The 19,172-nt window shown below is 41.8% G+C and overlaps 3 protein-coding genes across 7 annotated transcripts; 2 read left to right on the forward strand and 1 right to left on the reverse strand.

Annotated features, from left to right (window-relative positions):
- Positions 1-1,601, forward strand: LOC109633170 (transmembrane protein 200B-like). Its single transcript, XM_020092810.2, has 2 exons — positions 1-141; positions 630-1,601. The coding sequence occupies exon 2, from the start codon at positions 644-646 to the stop codon at positions 1,448-1,450; it is 807 nt and encodes a 268-aa protein (XP_019948369.2). The 5' UTR covers positions 1-141; positions 630-643; the 3' UTR covers positions 1,451-1,601.
- Positions 1,602-4,831: 3,230 nt separating this feature from the next.
- Positions 4,832-7,816, forward strand: LOC138413505 (protein Bouncer-like). Its single transcript, XM_069537144.1, has 3 exons — positions 4,832-5,006; positions 7,155-7,316; positions 7,424-7,816. Exons 1-3 carry the CDS (start codon positions 4,943-4,945, stop codon positions 7,642-7,644), a joined length of 447 nt encoding a protein of 148 aa, XP_069393245.1. The 5' UTR covers positions 4,832-4,942; the 3' UTR covers positions 7,645-7,816.
- msh5 (mutS homolog 5) lies at positions 7,813-17,793 on the reverse strand. Of its 5 annotated transcripts, none has more exons than XM_069537131.1 (26): positions 17,641-17,793; positions 16,599-16,703; positions 16,393-16,516; positions 16,159-16,239; positions 15,827-15,880; positions 15,597-15,718; positions 15,365-15,474; positions 15,138-15,173; positions 14,615-14,697; positions 14,478-14,523; positions 13,865-14,003; positions 13,623-13,685; positions 13,405-13,533; positions 13,108-13,180; positions 12,913-12,983; positions 12,648-12,728; positions 12,454-12,541; positions 12,145-12,212; positions 11,378-11,496; positions 11,161-11,287; positions 10,555-10,704; positions 10,240-10,314; positions 8,797-8,943; positions 8,445-8,582; positions 8,264-8,337; positions 7,813-8,144 (listed from the first exon to the last, which is right to left on the reverse strand). In XM_069537131.1, exons 1-26 carry the CDS (start codon positions 17,773-17,775, stop codon positions 8,024-8,026), a joined length of 2,559 nt encoding a protein of 852 aa, XP_069393232.1. In that variant the 5' UTR covers positions 17,776-17,793; the 3' UTR covers positions 7,813-8,023. The 5 variants fall into 5 exon arrangements, with proteins under 5 accessions (XP_069393232.1, XP_019948332.2, XP_069393234.1 ...); XM_020092773.2 differs by having other exon boundaries at positions 12,913-13,022; XM_069537133.1 differs by having other exon boundaries at positions 7,813-8,172; positions 12,913-13,022.
- Between the last annotated feature and the right edge of the window lie 1,379 nt (positions 17,794-19,172).

A 19,172-nucleotide genomic window follows, 5' to 3' on the forward strand; every position in this document is an offset into this window, starting at 1 on the left:
GTAAGAATCAAAGTGCTGGAGAAGAAGAAGAAGAAGAAAAAGACGCACACGGTGGAGTGGGAGGAAAAACGCAACTCAGCCTGGTTTATCTCGATGATGCCGAGGATCCAGTTTCTGCTTCGGATTCACGTCCACAACAAGGCAAGTACCCGATGTGATCGCTCACTGGCCGCGTTCAGATAACATGACACTGATCTGCAGTGAATCAAGCCATGAATTTAAAGAGGAGCCGCATTAAACATTCATGCGTAAAAGCGCATGTGAAATATGACTGTTGGATCAGCCGGGGTCTCAGAGGAGGGGATTAAACAGTGAGTGGAGTTGGGGCAGTGATTGTAGTAACGGGACTCCATTTATTTGTTCCCCTTTAAATGACTGCAGTGAGACAGTGAAGTGAAAGGACAGGGTCGTGAAAGCGGTCCTGTCGTGTTTGATTCCCATGATGGAGACATGAGAGGTTCAGGAACAGTTCAGAGGAGGAGATAACAGAGGAGGGGGCTGCAGAGGCAGAGGGGGCTGGCATCTCATTAACTCAGCCACATGTCTTATTAAAGCAGCTATTTCCTGTTGTGTGCAAAGCAGAGTCATCTCTGTAACACCCCCTGTACTCTTCTTCTTCTCTTCTTCAGAGTGAAGCCAGAGGATGACAGCAGCCAGTCCAGTCTGCAGCCCCGCCTCCTCCCACTCCTCACCTGTCTGCCTCCCAGCATGCCACAGGCACCTGATGACAGGCAAGGCCCTCCAGACCAAGCTGCCCCTGCGCTCCGCCCCCGGCGTGTGGCTTCTCCTGGGCATAGTGGTGGTCCTGGTGGGCATGAGCGTGGCAGTGGCGGGCTACGTGTCCGCGGCACCGAAGCCCGTGGGAGGCCGCGGCAGCACCCACGCAGAGAGGATGAAACTGACAGGGCCTGTGGTCATGGGAGTGGGCCTGTTCATCTTCATCTGTGCTGCCACGCTGCTGTACGAGAACCGGGACCGGGAAATCCTCAAATACGAGACGTCTGACGACCTCGAGGACCTGAAGGGAGGGTACGGCTGGGAGGACTCGCAGGAGCAGCCCAGCTTCGGCTGCCCGGAGCAGTGGGAGTGTAAAGACGAAGAGCAGGGATCCTGGGCTGTTCCAGCCCACACACTCCCACTATCAAACCAGAGCTGGGGGCCTCCTCTTCCTCCTGCTCTGCCTCGCACGAACAGACACAACGTCAGCAGTTGCACGACATCTCCAGGTGCAGGAGGTGGAAGTAAAGACAAGATGGACAGACAGGCAGGGGAGGAGGAGGAGGGAGGGTCAACCCTGCTGGCCCGAGTCTTGCACCACCAGGAACCAGCTCCTCACCCATCGTCCCCCTGCCTGTCCGTGTCCCATTCCTCCGTCTGCTCGGACTCCTGCAACTCCAGTGAGATCCACTTCAACATACGGACAGACACTCCTCTGCCGCATCAACACTGAACCCCCCCCACCTCTGGTTCAGCTTCTACTGTCTCATGAAACATGCATGATGAGACACATTCTAAAGTTTTCATGTGCAGACGCAGAAAAGACAAGACTATGCATTCCTCAATGAACTCATCAAGCGTGTTCTTGTATGTTTTTGTCCCTTCGAGGGGCGCTGAGGCTCTGAGTCACTATCTGGGAAGGTTTTTCTTTTTTTTACCCCACATCATTCCCTGACTCACTCGCATTTAAAAGATTGGAGCTACGCTGTTTGATGTCAACTCGGCATCTTGTACGTCTTTGATTGCACCCGTGCCCAAAAATCCTGAAAGCCACTGCTTTTCTGACCATATTTGGACGCAAGGAGGTTTGCTGAAAAGTTATTTGGGTGCCACACTCAACTCTTGGCTTTCCCTCTCTCAAACACACGCACACACAAACATCCCTGCTGAGGTAAAGCATCTACATTTCTTTTCTTAAGAGGTTCACTGAAGAGGATGAGCCAGATTAGGCCTTAAAAGAGTCTTTATCTAATCTCACACATACTGTAATCTGCTCTTTATCTGAGGAAATTGGGTCTTGGTATAAACAAGAGAAGCACACACACACACACACACACACACACACACACACAGAGGCCACACTCCTCTCACTCCACACCTACAGCCACTCTATAAATACCAGCTGATGCTTTGTACACATGCAAGTGCGGACTCCACTTCTTGTTTTTTGTTTTACTGTAATTCAACGTTTTGTTGTAATTCTCACTGCTCAGCTGCTCAGTTTTCTCGAGTGTGGCGAAATCTTCAAGAGTTTGGAGAGAAAAGAAAAGAGCAAAATCTGGTGAGGCTGGGATGAGTTATTCCTGACGCGGCGCAACTGAGAAAAGCTGTCCTCTCTCCCACCATCCCGACCTTTCATCTCCTCTCTCTCTCTTCATCATCATCTCTTTCCTACGCTTTATTCAAATCCTCCTGCTGCAAAAATAGAGAAAATAGGGCACAAAAACAATGCAGAGAGATAAATGTTATCAGGGAAAATTAAGCCAAATGAGCGTGTTGAACAGTCGGAGGGGCACGCAGGGGTTAGGGTTTCAGGATTTTAATTATCACCAGCATTTTCTCCTGCAGCCTCTAATTACACCAGGGATCAGTGTGAAGGTTTTTATAGGTGCTTCAGGACTGCAGAGTATTTCCTTGTTGTTCGGGCCCATGCTGGGATCCTGCCATCCAGATGACGACCGAGACTGAAGTGTACAGTCATTTGCAGCCACACATTTTGCTCACTAAAAACATCCCCCCGCTCTCACACACACACACACTCAGTGGAGGGTTTTGTGTAGGTGCAGTGAACATGTATATTTCAGTGGCAGGAATGATTTGGAGAGACGTGTGTGAATCCTGCAACAAGCTGCAAGCAGAGTCCTTCGCTCTCATCGCTCGGGGGGGAGCAGCTCCCTCCTCACTCGCTTACACTCCAGTCCTCAGTGTGACATCATGAAGCAGTGGCGGATCTAGGATTTTTTCAAATTTAGGGGCCATAAAGGGACCAATTATACGTGTTATGCGTCCGATATCCACACACATAAGTCCTGATTCATTAAGGTGCATACTGAAGTCATTCCTTGTTACTGTTCGCTCTGTAGCTTTGACAAAAAAGCACACATCGCTGAATATATTTGAAAATTGCTGTTGTTCAATTATGTAAATCATCACATTTATTGTTGGTAAGTGACAAGGTTATTAAAAAAAAAAGACTACTGACAGGACAGGGGTACTACAGGGGGCTAATCAGATTTCAGTCTGGGTCAGTGCCCCCTGGTCCCACCCTTAGATCCGCCACTGATGACAAGAGATCCTGGATTGCAGATCAGTTCCTGGATAACTGTCCTTACTGTCACAGCCTACAGTCATGTTCTAATGTCCAGTTTGTTTTGAAACTGTTTTATCTCAATGACACTCTCATGTGTGAGGCTGCAGTTTGTGTTGACGGCTGATATGATAGAGGTCCACGGTGGTAGAAGCTGTGACCACTGTGGTGAAAGACCTCACCACCTCACCACATTTGATTATTTTATTCATTTTAGTGTGGATCGATGAAAAGTATGCAGCAAGTTTTAAAACTACATTCTCCAATATAACAGAAATGAAATGGCACCCTAGCATCCTCCTTTGTTATGTTTCAACCCATCTGTTGGTTTAGTGGTTGTTGTTTGTTTCTAAGCAAGATAATGCAATTACCAGACGGATTACCATGAAACCTGGCGAAGGAGGAGTAACTGTGGATCCGGATCAGGGGCGGATCCAAGAGTTACTTTTCCCTTTCTTCAACGCTTGTGAAATAATCCATGGATCTTGACGATGCTCTGGGGAGTGATTTTCATGAGTGTGTGCAATTTGGTGCAGATCCAAATAAAAATCCTTTATTGCCATAATATCAACAAAGTTGAATGGAACTTGTCTTGATGAGCTGACCCGGACATGGAGAAGAAAATCCACATACACTAAAAATACATTGTAGAGTGTGAGAAACATTCAATAAAATCTGAGCCCTTGAAAAGAAGAGTCCTGCAGCCAAAGTTAAAATGAATAAAACCGATAAAAATAAACAGATTTATAAGTTATTAGAAATAACTGAGGCAATCAACTGTGTCTTAGTATCCATGCTTTAGTTACCAGTCATTAGATGATCAGATTACGTTTAGATGTGAAATCTCAGACCATGAATTTCAGTATCTTCACAAACCTGCACACATCACTGCAGCAGCAGAGTTCAAGAAATCTTTAAGGATCTTCTCCTGCACAGCAACGTTACATAATTCAGCAACACACGTCTTATGCAGCATTGAGAATATGACTGAATCGAATCCCCTCCTGTGAGAGAACAAGCTATGTGTGTGTGTGTGTGTGTGTGTGGTGTATGTGTGCATTGATACATATCTGAGCAGACGGACAGTAGGCTGTAAGCTGCTTAACCCTGCGCTGACTCAGAAAACATGCAATTTCTCTGTTGCTTAAGAGGCAGAGAAGCGATCATCAACATTTTCTTTGTATAAAAAGATAAGAGACTGAGGATCAACCAGCCTGAAAACGCTGCTTTGAAAAAAACAGCTTTTTTTGACCTGTTACAGCAGAAACAAGGATTGGGTTAAGACGTCCACATGACCAGATGGATGGATGGAGATATGCTTTCCACCACCACCTTTGTCCACATCTGACATTCAGTAGTTTTTAGAATGAGAGGGACTTTCTGTTATGAGCTTAAAAACCAAATGTCGTTCTGTGACATTTAAAGAGACATCAAATCCTTCCTGCATCTCTTCTGTGCTGTGCTAAAGTGCTTCTATTTCCCTGCTACTTTGCAGTTATTCACTTTGATCGTTAGCAGCCTCTCAGTAGTGTGATCGGCGCAGGGCGAATAGCAGGTGTATTCCTGACTAATCCAATTTCAGTCCATGCTTCCGGTCTCCTCCACAGTCCTCGTGGTGCATTCACTGGAGGACGCATCATGCTCAAAATGAGAAATCGAATATTCTACGTACTTGCCATCATAGCGCTCGCTCCGACCCAAGGTAAGAGGACGTAGTATCAGGGCTATAGATTAAGTGAACTGTAGATAGCACATGCAGATAGTATATCTAGTTATTATAAATATCATTTCTACAACAACAACTACTAAAACACTTTATTAACCTCTGCTTCATGAGTTCTTGTTGAGCAACAGTTTTTTGCTGGTTTCTCAAAATGATGAATTATGTACATTTAAGGATGTAAATTAAAATCAGAAACCCATGAAATCCTCCTTGTAGTTTTAGAACATGACAGCAAGAACACTACACATGGGCCATCATGCATAGATTTAATTAACAGTTAAATGATTAATTAGGGATAAAGTGTATCTGTAACTTCATACCAAATTAATACGCTGCTGGATTTGTGAAATATCAGCAGGGCCATCGTCATATTCTGTTACTTTTTAACATTTCTATATAAGATGAGTTGCTGAGGAGGTTATATCATTCACTTATTCTCGGTTGATTAGGTACTAAATAAATCCACTGCAGTCTACTTACACTCCTGGAACAAGTTTGATCTGCAACTAATTTGAATGAATTCAGCAATTTATAGATAACTTTCTTAATTAATCGGAGTCATTATTGAAACTTTTGTATCTGGCTCAAAGGCGTTGTCTTTTAATATCAAGTGCTGTTCAACAAAATGACCCAAACATATTCAAGTTAAAGTAAAATAAGAAAAAGCAGAAAAAAATCCTCACATTTGAGAAGCTGTGACCATCACATATTCAGCATTTTTTCCACTCAAATGAATAAATGAATCATTTGCGGCTCTATAAAAAACGTTCCCTTCATTAATGTTATAAAGTTTCTGTGGAAAGTGTTTTGAAAGAGATCTTTCATGGTAATTTTAGATGCTGTGGTTTAGTCTGTCCTCATTGAGCCAAATGAGACAGATTATGTAACACAAAGCAACAGCCCTACATACTAATGTAACATCCTATGAAATTAATTCAATTGCTTTTGACAACATGCACCTAATTAACAGCGGCTGTGCCCAGATTTAGACCACGAGGTGAAAATAATGAACAGTGCAGAGTGTGTTCCTCTTTCTCAATAAGCCTCACTCCACTCGTCTTTTTGTTCACCTGAGCTAGCACGAGCTAACAAGATGAGAGGGGATAAGGATTGTGAGTCTCACTGAAAAACATCTTACGGCCCTGGTTGGTAAGATTAGTCCTCTTCCCAGCAGCAGATGATCGCAGCACTGAAGCCGGCCACATGGCAACAGGATGTGCTCTGACAAACAGGGAGTAAGTGCTTGAATGCTAGTTTTGAAATACGCCGCCTGCGTAGTTAGTGAATATTATACAGATGTGTTCAAATGTGCTAAAAATTGCCACTTGCATTTTGAGGAGCAGCGCGGTACAGTGCAGAGAGACACGACCCTCCTCCTCCTCCGCTGAGCGTCTCTGCCAACGTTTTCTATTAACTCCAGTATCTGCCTGGTTAAATGAAAACACGATGCTGCCCTAAGACTTGGAGCCCTCTCTAAATAACACAAGTCGGCCAGTCAAAGAAACACATTCCAGACTGCTGCAGAATAAACAAAATATTTCCAAGATGATGGAACGCTCGGCAGAATGCGGCTCATCACTTTGGCTCGGTGCCCTCCAACAGCACGACACTTCCCACATTCAGCAGCCCCTGAATTATAAATGTGTCCAACACGATATTACATGAATGCTTGGAAACCTGAATAATCCAAAGCATTTTATCCTTTGACCTGACATCCAGTATTAATGACTATATATTATCTGGAATTCTTATTTCAGCATGTCTTTTAAATTCTCATGTTTGATATTGTTTTATCTGTTGTGGTTTTATCCTGCTTTCTATGCAACAGGTCTCCTTTGCAGAAGGTTGAAATGGGTTAAATAATGCTTACAATACTCACAGATACAAATCAGAAAGGATTTCCATGAAGGGGCACATCCAGGAATTTGTTTCAACTTTCTTCAACATAACGAGAGTGTGAGGGCATTTTTTTGACAAGGAATAATGAATGAATCTTGATTAAATAAATCAGGCATATTAAGAGGACTGAAATCTACGAGTATAGAGAGAATGAGAATTTAAAGGGACCGTTGGGCCTTGGCAGAGGTTTTTCTCTGATTTGTTTTCTGTGTTGTTCTTTGGGATCAGGTGAAGAGAACGAGCAAGTAGAGCAGCTCATGGATTCATTCACAGAAGAGGAAGAGAATCTGGAGTGTTTTCGTTGTGACCTGGGCTTCTGGGACGTCTGCTTCACCACCAAAACCAACTGCAGCCTTGGCGAGCGCTGCTTCACAGGCCGAGGGAAGGCAGGTGTGGTGGGCAAGAATTTGTATCAATTAATATCTGAGCATTAGAAAGTGTGTCAAGGTAGTCAGGATGAATGCATAGATTTTGACAAACACTTCTTATCTCCATAGGGGATGCTCTGGATGTTAAGACTCTGGGTTGTGTGAAGGCAGAGGAGTGCGATGTGGAGACCACGGTGGAGCTCTTCCCTAACCAAACCGTCTTCGTCATGACCAAACACTGCTGCGACACACCGCTCTGTAACTCGGCTCACAACCTTCCTCTCTGTGCTCTTCTGTACGTCACTGTGGCTTTTTTAACGACCTGGGACATCACTGGAGCCTCAACGTGATCACAATAAGCAATCTACATTTACACAAATATAGATACAAAAAAGAAGACTGGACTAAATTGGACTGAAAATTCACCAGCTTTTAGAGATTCTTTTGGACCGTCTGGTAGAGCACTGAATTATCAAACATGACTTATTATGGCATAAAATGTATTAAAATAGAGTAAATCTGTTTTGTGTCACATTTATTATTCTGAAACAGTATTTACATGGAACAAAACACAAAAGGAAATCTTGCTGGGTTTTTGTAACGCACGCCAGCTATAAACTGTTGGTGCCACAGTTAATGTACAGTGTAAGTAGATAAATGTATCCAGGTAGAACATCACTTAAAGCCTGCTCCCAACACCGACTGACCGCACTGAGACCTGAAGAGAGTTCAGCTGTGGTTCAGCAGCTCTCCAGCAGAGGGCAGGAGCTCTTCCTTCATGAAGCTCTGCAGATCCAACTCTTTGTCCTCCAGGTTCAGGTTCAGAAACCTCTCCACCACAGACCTGCACCTGTCAGTAGCACACACATGGAACCTGTCTGTAACACACACATGCTTCAGACAAGCGCACACACTGCTTTCTAGTGTGGGTTTGGATTTGTCTTTTTGTGCAGTTAAAGTTTAACAAACCTGTTTGCCTGCTCATCTGATGAAACTTTGTCAATGCGTTTGATGGGTCGTCCTGTTCTGTAAAGCTCAGACACCTGAAGAAAAACAAACCCACCAACAGTCAGCCTATCAGAGCATAATTCTGTGTACCACTGTATGTGGTTGTGTATCTTGTGTTTGTGTGTGCGTGTGTGTAATTTACCTCCACTCCTCTTTGAACAAGGTTAACTGGCAGGCCTGCCAGAGTGGCGATGTTGGCAGCATAGCTGGAGTGACAGATCCCTTCTTTCAACTGGTACAGAAACACCAACTCATCCCCGTCCACTGCTGTCTCTAGAGTCTAACACACACACGCATACACACAAACACAAGATACACAACCACATACACACCAAAATGAGACACTTGTAAATATTACACCTCTACTGATGCAAATGATCTGAAATGAAGACATGTTTATATCAGTAGATGATGGTTGTTTGGAGGTTTTGCTGAATATCTCATAGAAACACTGCTGCTTATTGTGTGAGCTCGGCTGATGTGTCTGTCAGTACCAGGAGAGACAGCAGGGCAGAGGAGGGTAGAAGGCCCAGCTGCAGCAAACTGTGGAAGTTAGTAGCCAACAGGACGTGAGGAACATCCACTGGAGCTTTTCTCAGCCAGTGAGACATTGATGCAGCCAGCAGCGACAGTCCGTCCACCTGGAGGGAAACATGACACCTTTTCTGAACAAGGAGGAAGCTGCTGTGGGTCCAAGTCTTCAGTCTTAATTCAGGTTAAGCTCTTTACTCAAGCCCTTTATAGAATGACATTGAGTTGTTGCCACAGATAAACAAATGAACAGGACTGTCCTGTGTGTTGGTCTGTGGATGAAGAGAAACACACACCAGATGTTCCCCTTTCTCTTGGACTCAGTTTGCTTTGTGGAGTTGTCTTATTTGAGCCCTTTGTTCAGCGTGTTGTTGGAAACATTGTTGTTCATTTCGACTCATGAGTGTAACATCTCCTGAGGCAAATATCTGGCTGTTTAGCACTTTAATGTTCCACTGGTCACCTGGTGGTTTCTAACTGTGTCTGTCTGTGTGATTATCACACTGTTTCTCATCTCCTACATCGATATAAAGTAAAAATAACAATCACACTGTTGTGACTTCTTGTCATTTTCATCCATGAACCTCGACCCAAGACAGAAATTATTAAACCTAAACTGGCAATTTTATTGTATTGTTTTTGTTTGGCCTCTGCCTCCCAGTCCAAACCAAATACAATTGGTTTGGACTTTGGCTGTCCCTCTCCAGAGTGAACTGTCAGACAGTGATGGAGGACAAAGAACATAATGACACTCAGAGTGTACACTGACTAGTATTTAGCAGCAAATATGTTCGAATTACCAAATTTAAGTATATTATTAATCATAAAACCAACACACAAACAGCAGCCATTTAAAATAGCTTTTACATGGTGCTTTCACAACATCCAAAATGTAATCCTTACTTTCCTGCTAAAACTGAACAGTAGTTATTATTCAACATATATAAGTATACTTTAAGTATATTCAAGTACACACATATGGTAAATTACCTATAACATCTCAGAATTGATTTATAAGCAGCTGTGTTAATTAATTTATTTGTCGACAGCTGTTCACGGAATATGTTTTACTTCTTGACAAATACTTTACATCCATGAACAATATAGATTTAGACACTGCTAACAAATACCAAACAGAGGCAATGGAAGTAAAGTGTTACTCCCCTTGCCTGTAGATGGCGCACATCAACACTTCTATGATCGCAGGTCTGAACAGCTGCAGCAGTTTTGTGGCTGCTAAGTGGCACATGGTGAACTGACCAGAGGGTCTGTTCATGATGTAGCTCTAAATAGGATAATATTGTCTGGGATTGTTTTCAGGTGCCTCACATTAATGACACTGTGTGTCCTTGTTATGTGAATACATGTGTTTCTAATTCACAGTGCTGGAACAAGTTTGTTCTTACTGTGTTAGTTCCTTTTCCAAATTCATCGATGAGAACTAATGAGTTGCCAGTACTGCAGTTAAGAGCCTGGGCCATCTGGAAAATAAAGACACAAAGAGTTATAGTAGACTACACTGTGTGTGTGTGTGTGTGTGTGTGTGTTTGTGTGTTGTTATAGACACTGGTTGCTTCATTAAAAATTTCTCGACAGGTGGACAGTGGGAGTAGGGGACTGTATTGCTGGAAGGTCACACACACACATTGTAGACAGAATTTTGTGTACATAGAAGTGTGCTTAACAATGTGTGAGTGTTTGTGAGTGTGTGTCTTCGATACCTGGTTGAGGTCAATCATGAAGGTGCTGAGGCCTACAGACACAGACTCTCTGCTCTGCATGCGGGTGAAGATTCCATCCACCAGACCGATCTCTGCCTCCTTCGCCGGCACGTCTGAACCAATCAGAGCCATGAACACAATCAGACCCACCTGCCACAGTCAAATCAGAGAAAAACAAGTTACTAGGCTCCAAACAACATGTATTTTAACTGAGGTTCTAGACCTGAAGACAAACTGGTCTTTGTCAAGCTAAAGTTAAACCGCCTGGAAGTGTGAAATACATATTTTGTACATTATGACAGTTGGTGTCATTATCTATCAGCATGCTAAGGTAACTGGTATCTTATGTGCAACTGGTGCTGCAGAAACAGATAATGAAAGTGATTTCTATGTAATTATGCATTTTTTTCTGTAAATTAATTTTTATAGTCACTGTTCTTTTGTTCATTACTTTTGCTCCAAAATCAATGACAAAGCAACAAGATGTAAACAGTTCCACTGATTCTGCAGTGAAGCAACACAAACACTAGAGCATGAGAAGCCGTTTATTATCATCCTTGTTACTGAGATGATAAACTGTTTACAGACTCTTTCTGACTGTCCTACCTGTTTGAGGTAGATGCTCTTGCCAGATGAGTTGGGTCCCGTGATGATCTTGACTCTGCCCTGCAACTCTGAGCTCTGGAAGGAGTTGGCCACAAACACAGGAGAGCACAGCTCCAACAGTGGATGTCTGGAAAGTGATTGAAGAGAGCAATATATTTAATGTACATTGAGTTTGTATTTCTGTGTTGTAATAACTCTCATGTGTAAGTGCCTATACCTGCCCTGTACGATTGTTATGCTCCTGTGGCTGGTAAGCTTGGGTGAGGTATAGCCGTACTCCTGGGAGGCGCTGCTCATAGCCATCAGACAGTCGAGCTCTGCAGCGAGATCCAGGACCTACACACCACAACACATTAAGCACATTGAATGTTGTATAGAGATCTTCCGACCAGAGACAAACAGTGACAGGTGAGCATGAGTAATAAATATATATTCAATCACACTGTGGTGAGATTATACAAACATGCTGAGCAAATGCACAACAGAGAAGCAGATTGTGTTACTGCAGAGACTAACCAGTATGAGGGTGGTGAGTGTGAGTGCTTCATTCTCAATAGACAGATTCTGGGTAAAGAATCAGTTTAGCGTAATAAGTTCAAAACCCCATAAATCTGTATTGTAATAAAACTTTTAAATGAAAGTATAAACCACAATCTGCCCAATAGCGAGGACATTTTTACCACAGCTAAAATATCTAAAAACCCAATACTTTATCATCTGCCCTCAATGATAATAAAGGCTGCATCAAGAAATATCCACACATCAATCATGAGGCAAATATCATAACACTTAGAAAAGACCTTGTAATGGGTTTGAGGTCTTTTTCATTTTTCATCAAAATGGACAACCTATCCCAACTGAAGCAAACACAGTCAATCATAACAAAATCTGCTTACGCACATTAACAACATTACTTTCACGCCAACAGTCATTTTGTCAGAGTCCTGTTTGAAACACTTCAAGTGGACAGTGAATCACACCAACCTTGTAGAGGGAGCTGCTCCTCTCCAGGATTGTGTTTTGCAGTTGTGTCATAACTGCCGTCTCCATGTCTGAGAAAGAGGAAGTTGACCATCTAGAAGTCTTTTATATATCTACACCAACCACTGCAGTTTCAGTCTATGTACATGTGTGTCAACTTGAAAGAAGTTCCTAAAGAGGCCTAAAACATAATGCCTCCGGCCACTGGTTGTTGCTCGCATGGAGGCTTAAACATACCGTGGGTAGTATGAAGTGATTGGTGTTAAACTGAAAGGGGATATTTTATTTTCTGTTAGTGAGAAAGTCAAAGACCTCTGATGTCACAGTGCAGGTCTCCCAGGAGGTGGTCTAACTCCTTGGTTCTCTGGCTGCGGTAGTGCAGACGGTCCTCTGAGAGAAACTAGGTCACACACACACACGGTATAAACACTGATAATGCAGATGATAAAAACATGAGTAATCTTGTCAGTTTGAAAAACACAAATAAGACCAAATCAAAAGCACACCATGAAATCAAGCCCCTCTATCTCAAAATCCTCCCTCTCAACCATACCGGGCAGGCGAGGAACAGAGAGCAGGAATCCAATCTGTAAAAACAGATAACTTTGTTATATGAGCACTAATAAACAACACATAGAGCCCCAGGTAAACAGTTTTCCTCATATCTGACAGTATGAATCCATCCTGCAACTAACATGCAGACAAAAGGCAGAAAACAATTGTTGAGCAGATATATATCAGCCAGTAGCTGTGCAGATATGAGGATTAGACCAGAGGGATGTAGATGACGCAACAGGACGGGATGCAAGCGTCCAGATGCTCCAACTCTCTTCTGGCGACATCTGTCAGGAAATCAGACAATCCCATCATCCTCCTCTTCTCTGACAGAGGGAGATAGTGTAATTAGAAGTTCACGTTAAAGTCACACAGGCCCACAAACTAAACTAAACACTTCACTGTACTTACTCTCATCTATAGCTGGGTCCACATTTGGTTTGATGGTGAAGCGGTTCTCTGCAAGGCTGGCTTCGAAATCCACCTGCATGTCCCAATTCAGAGATGGACTCAAACTTATTAACACTTCACAGTGTTTTTATATTGTGATCAACATTTTATATGGAACAAAGAGGCGGTGTTGGTGGGTGTGTCTGTGTGTGTGGGACTATCATACAGAAGCTACGAAATCTGGTTTTAGTAATCAACCACTCATAGTGGTTGATTTGGTTTCCACTGTAATTGAGATGTAATTAATCCTAAACTCACAACTCGGCTGATGACGGAGGAGATGTGGTGGAGGTCATCGGAGAACCCTTCACTGATTTCATGAAAGAGTTGAATGGATTGAGGCAGGTGCCGCACAGTGTCCCTGATACACACTGCACTGTACACCGTCTGACAATCACACACAAACAACAGTAAGTCCACATTCAATAGAACCTGTCACATGGAAATAGTGTGCATGTTCAGACTGCAGCTCCAACCTTGTAGAGACCTTGCCAGTCAGTCACTTTGGTGTGAGAGAGCGACATCCTGCGCAGAAGAGTCTGACTCACACACACACGCACACACACACACACACACACACACACACACACACACACACACACACACCCACACACACACAAAGACACATGGTGTTAATGTACAGGTGGTGACGCATTAGGTTAAGTGCTAAATAGTCACACATGTAAAGAAATGGAGGTAATTTGCTCAGAGCTGTTACTGGTATGTTTCTGATGTTGCGCAGCGAAGACTGCAGGGTGCTCTGCACGTCTGAGTTCTGTGGTGAGGTGAAGAAATGTATCACTTCCTGTCTTCTGTGTAAAACAGCCAGGTCCCGTGTTGGCCTCAGAAACCACTGGCTGACAAAAGAAAGGACATTCACACTTACGGCAAAAAGAAAATAGTACAAACTCACAACCTTCAAATATTCCCATCTCTGACTTTGTTGTGCATACTCAAATATGATTGTGTAAAGAAAAACGGAAGATTTAGATGAATCTACATTCCTACAGTGATTGTAGCATGAAAATAAAATCACCATAAAATAATCACAATAATGGTTCATATAACTAAAAATCTTGCTAGATTTATGATGTAAATTGAACTACTTAATAAACGTCAATATATTATTGGGAGTCGTAGAAACAAACACAATTAATTGGAGTTTTTGTCATACAGTATATATCATTTCAGCCATGCAGACAGTTATTTATATTTGGTAATTTAGTTTGATGAGATAGAGCACATTGAATTTCCCGTTTATTCACTACATTTAACCTATGATGAAATATGAGTACCCTAGTTGACTTTGACTGGAATGAGGTGTTTCTCACCGGAGTAGTCTGGATCCAAACTTACACCTACAGCGGTTTAGTATACCTATAATAAACAATAATAAACAGTAGTTGTTAGCCGTCACATGGTAACAGTAGCAAGAGAATAAATTAAACATTGATATGCAAACGCATACCATAAAGACTGAGTCCTTCTTTTTCGCCTGAATGCAGCTTGTACACTGATGGGTGGAGTTCCGACTTGAAGATCTGCAGTACACTTAAACAATAGAAATTCAATGGTGATCTCTCATTCATCCACTTCTCTTAGTCCATGTGCTCGCCTGCTTCAGGTTATAACAAACCTGAAACAAGGTATTTCATACAATCTGATGCGATTTATATTTAGTGTACACAAGGTGCCAAACCACAACATTTAATAATACTCAAAATACTTCATAAAATACAATTCAAGGTAAAACAATATACAAAATAAAGACTGCAGAAGAAATATAAAATATAAGAAATGTAAAAAAGTCAAATGTAAAATCTACTGATGTTGGGTCTCACTGTATATTAATTACAAGCAACTAATTCAATAAAGACTTAAGAGATTCCTGTCAGATTTAAAAGGACACAGATTCAAGAGAGATACTTCTTCACAATTAAAATATTTATAATAAATTCTCGATTACAGATTTGTGACCTGTGCATGCTTACCTGTACGTGTCTCGATCAATATACACCACACCCTTCCTACATCGGGATGAAGAATAATGCATGTTTTCAAAGCAAAATGTTTAATCAATGCAAACGTCTGTGTAATAAAAATAGAGATTAGATTTCATTGAAAAAAAAAATCTTCAGTGTTCTCATTATGAAAAATGTGTAATCACAGTCCTCTGCATGTGTGTGTGTGTGCATAGCTACATTTATGAGTGTCTTACAGTGAGTAGGCGTTGAACTGCAGGATAGGAACTCTAACACTGCTGTCTTCCAGTTCCACTCCCACTCTCCTCCTGTCCAGACATTTTAGCAAAGCGCCCACTGTCCTCAACTACACAAACACACACTAACAAAAATTAACTGTAGGGCACAAGAATTTGATGGACGGTTTGCAGCCAGCTCCTGCAGTTTGATAGATTGATGGAGAGGATGATATGTAAACAGCTGGCTTACCATCAGAGGAGAGTCAAAGGAGATACAGGAGGAGAGGTAGGACATTTTGTCTCTCTCTGAAATGGAAGGTGGAAGGAAAGGTAGATGGGCAGAGAGCAGCCTCTGCTTACTAACCTCCAGACCTGCAACGTCAAATTATGTCATACATTGTGGAACATCATGCACATTTTGTGGGGAAAATGCCTAAAAATGATGAGAATATTGGTTATTATGGGTGAGAATCTCTTTACCAAAATCAACATATGGATAAGTAACCACCTCTGGTTTGTAGTCTGGGTTTGAACCTTGATTATAAAAGAGAGGAAAATGGTTGAACTTTAAATAAAAGGTAATTGTCAAAGTTGTGGTTTCACATGATAAAATTGTTACTAAAGTGTGCTCAGAAAAATATTTCTCATATCAGCGTATAATAGTTATACAACCACTGGCTGGCTGCAGTGTCAAGTATCTCATTTAATTGCCTTGACCCAGAAACAACTTGTCTTACGTCATATCAAAACAAAAATCTCTGTGTCATTTTTCTGTCTCCCCTTCTCTATGCTAATCATGTCCCAGAGCTCACCGAGTTGTTGAAGGAAGCGGGTCATGCAGCGTTCCTGCTTTGCGCTGGTAATGATTACATGGGGACTAACCTCCTGGATAACTAAAAAAGAGAAATAAGTTGAGACACATAGCTTTGACGAACCCAAGTGTCAGTCTATAAGTCTTTGATATTTAGACAATGCAGTGCATAAAAAAAACATGAACCTATATGAGAAAGGAAGAATATTATTGTGTCAACGACAGGTGTGTTTACCTGAGGCCAGCAGTTGGAGCTCATGGTTGTCAGGCGTGTCTATCATATAGTGTAAAGAAGAGTTCTCACTGTTATAGAAGCAGAGGCCCACGTGTCCGTGCTGCGCCAAAACACTGAGTAAAACCTGGAGATGTGTAAAACATGTGAGAGTGTGCATCTGACTCCTGCTACTATCTACTACCCTGCTGGTACCCGCCTGAACTTACTGCGGCTGAGTCTTCCTCCTCTTCATCTCCATTTATGCCTGGCCGATCGAAAACTCGTTCTCCTCCTCCTCTCAAACCTTCAAGTGTTGCCATGAACAGTTTAGTCTGCAAAGGACCAGTAAAATTATAATAATTAATGGTCCAGTTATCGACTGTCCAAACCAGGAACAAGCTTAAAACAGCCCTGTACTCTGAAGGCCTTCCCTCACAGTGTTTTTAACAGACTCAGAACTACGCCTCAGTGTTCTATTAAACCACAGCGGCCACATTTCTTCATGATCACTTTTAGTTGTGGGCTGGATCCATGGCATGTCAGCTGATAATCACATCTCAAATGACTGTTCATGGTGTTTTTCGTTATTTTGATGTGTACTGTGAATGTAATGTTTATTGTAAGTAATCCAATCATTTATTTACAGACAGGTAAACGGTGAATCTCACCAAGCTTCATTATCTGAGGGGACCTGGAGATTCAGGTGTAGTATATAAACAATTTACACCAGTATAATCAGATGTAGCATACGGCCAATATACTCCATTGAAAGTAAAAGCCCTGTATTCAAGGTCTGAATTAAGTAAAAGTACCAATAATGCACAACAACTCTGGTTTGTGTTGTCAGTGGATCACTATTATTGCCATATGAATTTAAATGGAAACTGTGTGGGACTAATAATATATCATACTTTGGAAACTTTAAACAGAAAAATTAACAGAAAATGAACTTTGAACTGAATCTATCAGATAAACATGAGCTAAAAGCTGAGAAAGTTATGAAATGTTATGTAGCAAAGGAACCTGTAACGAGTTAACAAAGAACTAGTACCTGTACTGAAGAAGAGAAGTACTTGTAAGTAAATGTACTCACTTTCACACAGTCAGTTGAAACTTATATACAGTCTATGGTTGAAACACTGTTATTATAAAGATAGCTCACATTATAGCCACTTTTAGCTAATGTTAGCTGAACCAAGTTAGCCCAGTTTAACCAGAAATTACAGCATTAATTGCTGCCTTCCCTTTAGTTCGCGGATATATACTCACATGTTGGGTTTGGAGTGGTTTCAGTAAAGCAAACACGAAGCATTTACAGTTGGTAAACACGACTGTACACAGAAAACAAGCGTTAGCGAGGTGTGAGAGAAGATGCTCATGTGAAGTCTGGGACGAACAGACCATTAGAAAAGCAGAACGTGTCTTTACTGACCTCTAGTGGTTGAAGTTCCTGCTCTGAGACAGTGCTGCAGAGTCTTCTACTGACATGATAAATATGAAGAAGGATTTTCTGACTGCAGCCAAGCCGAGATGATAAATATCAACCCTGTCACACTGTCTGAAACAAACAGAGACAAGAGACCGAGAACAACAAAGAGCAACTTGCAGCTTAAAGGCATCAGTGAATTATTGTGTAGGAAACTTGATGATGAAATATCATATTTATATTTGCATGACTTTTAAATTCTGGACGTTTTTGTGAGAGAATCAAGAGTCAATTAAGTATTACCATCTTTCACACACTCATTGTTATGATTAAAGGTCCAGTGTGTAAGATTTAGGTGAAAGGGAACTATTGGCAGATATTCAATGTAGAATAATCCTCATGATGTTTTAACTAGTTAGTTTCATCTAAATTGTATGAATTGCAGTTTTCTTTACCCCAGAAAAGGCCCTTTATATTTAAATACTTTATATTTAAATAGAGGGGACCCTCTCTACGGAGGCCGCCATGTTTTTTACATTAGTCCAGACTGAACAAACTAAACACCTTTTGAGTTTTTATGACAACTGAAACTACCAGTTTCTTTTTCACTTTTGGAAGGGGAGGGTGAGGTGAGGGGTGTTCAGCTGCAACATGCAATTTCAACACTAGATATCACTAAATTTTACACACTGTAGCTTTAAATGTCACACAATGTGAAAAACAAAGTAAAAGAAAATTCACTTTCAATTCTCAGTTTGGAAATGAGTCATATCTCGCTGATCTTAACACCTCTTTGGTTTCAGGGTGAGGAAACATTGACTTAAACATGATGAGTGACGAGGTCTCATTATGCTTGTATACTCTTCAGTGTAATGACGTGTCATTTTTTAACAGAATAAAGTCAAAAAGGTTTTACTTTTTTTTAACTAGTTCTTGAAGGCATTTACTGGACACTGAATTTATATATTAAAACACATGGTTGATCGTACATGAGCTCTGCTTCTTTTAAAACTACCTACAGCACAGAGTCGAAACCTGAAACTGAAGAAACAAGGACAACACAGTTTTTTTGTTTGTGATTAAAAGAATCCCTCAGTGAATGATTGATCAGTTGATTGATTGGCTGACTGATTAATATGAAAGACTAAATATGAGATCCATTCATCAGCTGTGTTTAACCTGTATTGTTTCTGCTGTGTTTAATCTCATCTGATGAATTGTTCCTGTGAGGACCGACGAGGTCGGGCCTCCACTCTGTCCTGCAGCACTGTGTTTATAATGGAGGAGCCTGATACTTCTTCTCACTCGGTGCAGGAACTTCAGCAGAACAACCAGCAGCAGCGTGGAGGGACATCACAGAGGCCTGTGGGTAAAA

The sequence above is a fragment of the Paralichthys olivaceus genome, chromosome 13, assembly GCF_024713975.1.
Source record: "Paralichthys olivaceus isolate ysfri-2021 chromosome 13, ASM2471397v2, whole genome shotgun sequence".
Taxonomy (NCBI): domain Eukaryota; kingdom Metazoa; phylum Chordata; class Actinopteri; order Pleuronectiformes; family Paralichthyidae; genus Paralichthys; species Paralichthys olivaceus.